The 3,104-nt window shown below is 37.6% G+C and overlaps 1 protein-coding gene across 1 annotated transcript; it reads left to right on the top strand.

Annotated features, from left to right (window-relative positions):
• Positions 1–1,843: 1,843 nt before the first annotated feature.
• Positions 1,844–2,776, top strand: LOC309550346 (olfactory receptor 5V1-like; the record flags this gene model as incomplete). Its single annotated transcript, XM_082250743.1, has 1 exon — positions 1,844–2,776. One exon carries the CDS (start codon positions 1,844–1,846, stop codon positions 2,774–2,776), a length of 933 nt encoding a protein of 310 aa, XP_082106869.1.
• Positions 2,777–3,104: the final 328 nt, after the last annotated feature.

The following is a 3,104-nucleotide window of genomic DNA, read 5'->3' as shown; positions in this document are numbered from 1 at the left end:
CCGAACTGGAAACCAAGGAATGATGCAAACAGTGTAGCTGGAACCTTATGAATGCTGCATACAGCTGAATAGGAAAAACCATATGAAGGGTTTACACTCCTAGCAGTCAAACTGAAACAGCATACAATAAATCCCCCCAATAACGAGACAAGGCTCCGCGTTGAGGTTAAAACAGGAACAACAACATTTATTGGAAGAACACAGCACACTTTTAAACAGAATTTGGAACATCCTTCCCCCAACAACCGCTTTCCCATTGGTCAATTGCACAGTACCTGCAGTTCCCCATAAGGTCCTCTCCAGCCATGCAAATGAGGGCGTGAAAATGAGTCCGCAGTGATTGGTCAGATAGCTTGACCAGAAGGACTGCCATGTGAAAGGAGACAGAAGCCCCCAGGGGGTAATCAATGTACACAATAGCCAGACACAGAACAATGGTTCCCTAATGAGCCCTCAATACACATTACTCTGAGTGTCAATACATCTCTTAGCAGACAACAGGCAAGTTCATTAGCACACCCGAAAATAGGTGAATGGAGAGCCACCTCAGACAGTCCGTCTCCTCATTGGACTTCCTGGAATGACCATATTAGGAGTGCACTTCCTGTGCCTTACAGTTTACAGGAATAAGGTTTAGCTTCCAGGATAGAGGCAAGACTCCATTAGCCACATGGTTAAAGAAACACAAAAAGACACAAAAATGCATAACTCCCAGTCTACTGAACATAAACCCCACATTCAACCCATCCCCAGATAGCCTGGATCTGAGCGCTCAACATATCCAAACAGCGCTCAGATGCCACAAACACAGTCAAATCGCCATGGGGTTTACGTTTAGCATGGGCTGATGAGAGGGCCCATAGTCACATTGCAGGAGGCGAGCAACCAGGCTTCTCCAATGCCCAGTGGCGAGATTGGTCTCGTCACACAGCCATCATACTGTATCTATAGATTAGCAAGATGCAATATATTACATGTTTTTTCTTGGGTTTAGATACACTTAGGCCTCAAACCCTAGACATCCGATGATGAAATATTTTATCTGCTCACAAAGCAAAATGCAAGATGATTTGCAAATGTTTTGATAACATTTTAAATCCAATATATTGTTTATCTCTAATGTTTTGTTTAATGATTATTGAAGAAAAATACAAAATATAAGACAATGATTGATATAAAAGTTACTTACACTGTTCTTGTATTATTTTAAGTAGAATTTGCTTTATTTTAATAGATTTTACATGCAAATTTTAATCAGAGATTGTGTTATCTTCTACAAATTTGGAGTTATTGTCTACAAATATAATTTTATATTTTACATGGTATTACTTACCTTGCAGTTTTTTTCTAGATGCTGTAGTAATAAAACATTCCAGTATTACGTATAGTCCAATCCTGTTCAGATTAGCTTCTATGTCTTGGTGAAGCCATTGCCGCGAAACATGTTAACAGAATCTTTTAAGGAGTCTTATTTACAATCTTCTTCTATATGCATTCTTTTATGATATGTTTGAGTTTTTTTCCCTTTTTTTTAAAGTCTGTAACAATACATTTATGCATTTATTGTTATATTTACTTGTGTGAGTTCTATGTAATATTTGGTCTACTGGGGGTTATGCATAAAGTCTCATTTTTTTATTTATAGTAACTTTGTCATAAGAATAACTGCTTACATGTTTGTGTTTTGTGTCCACAAAATGGACATAACCTGATAGTCTGTAAGTTTACTGGTGATTTATTTTCAGAATGAGGTTTTCCCTCATTTAGATCTTTCTTATGTTGTCCCTAATTCCGCAAAATGGTCAGCTGTAGGTGAATCAACTATTATTAGAAGAGTGTAACCATGGCAGCTGAGAACCAAAGTACAGAAATAGAATTCATTCTACTTGGATTTTCAGACAATCCCAACATACAACTTTGGCTGTTCCAGTTATTCTCACTTGTCTACATGACCACACTGACCGGGAACATTCTCCTTATAGTGGCCGTCAAAACAGACTACCATTTACACAACCCTATGTATTTATTTCTTATTAATCTGTCTATTTTGGACATCTGCTATACAACAATCGTTGTGCCCAGGATGCTACTAAATATTGTTTTGTCAGCAAAAACTATTTCATATACTGGTTGTGTTCTTCAAGTTTACTTCTATCTTTTTGTAGGCGAGACAGAGTGCATACTATTGGCTTTAATGGCCTATGACCGATATGTGGCTATCTGTAATCCCTTACGTTACAATGTTATTATGAACACCGTTTTCTGTACCAGGATGATTGGCTTGTCTTGGATGGCTGCTGGTAGCATAGCCTGCTTTGATACATATTTTGTATGCCATTTAAAGTTCTGCGGGAATGTCACCATCAATCACTTCTTTTGTGAAGCTCCATCTTTACTTCAACTATCTTGTGGGGATATCTCAGTGGACAACATCATAACTTTGGTTGGTGGGTTCATGTTGCTTCTAATTCCCTTGTGCCTCATCCTCTTTTCATACATAAACATTTTCTTAATCATTGTGAAACTCCCTTCTGGGCGATGCAAAGCCTTCTCTACATGCATATCCCATGTTATTGTGGTGACCATCTTCTATGGCACATCCATATTCATGTACATGAGACCAAGAAATTCAGATACCGGAGTGACAGACAAGATAGTGTCAGTGTTCTATACAATTGTTACGCCAATGTTAAACCCTTTCATCTACAGCCTAAGAAATAAAGATGTTCAAAGGTCTCTTGGACAGTTGGGAAAGTGTACAATTGTGCTAAGGTGACAAAATGAACTGGATAAACCATTTGACAGCTGTTCATTCATAAGACGAAAAAACAAGAACTATCTCAAGCCAGGATGATCTATCTATCTATCTATCTATCTATCTATCTATCTATCTATCTATCTATCTATCTATCTATCTATCTATCTATCTATCTATCTATCTATCTATCTATCTATCTAGCTATCTATCTATCTATCTATCTATCTATCTATCTATTGATCACATGAGGTTTATTTACATACAACCTCCATTACTTCAACTATCACTGTGTCTCAGAGACCCAAAGAGAAAAGCATTGGGACAACTGAAGATAGCAGGATATCTG

Source organism: Pelophylax lessonae, assembly GCF_965119305.1.
Source record: "Pelophylax lessonae genome assembly, chromosome: 3".
NCBI lineage: Eukaryota > Metazoa > Chordata > Amphibia > Anura > Ranidae > Pelophylax > Pelophylax lessonae.
This window is presented reverse-complemented; position numbering and strand designations above follow the sequence as displayed.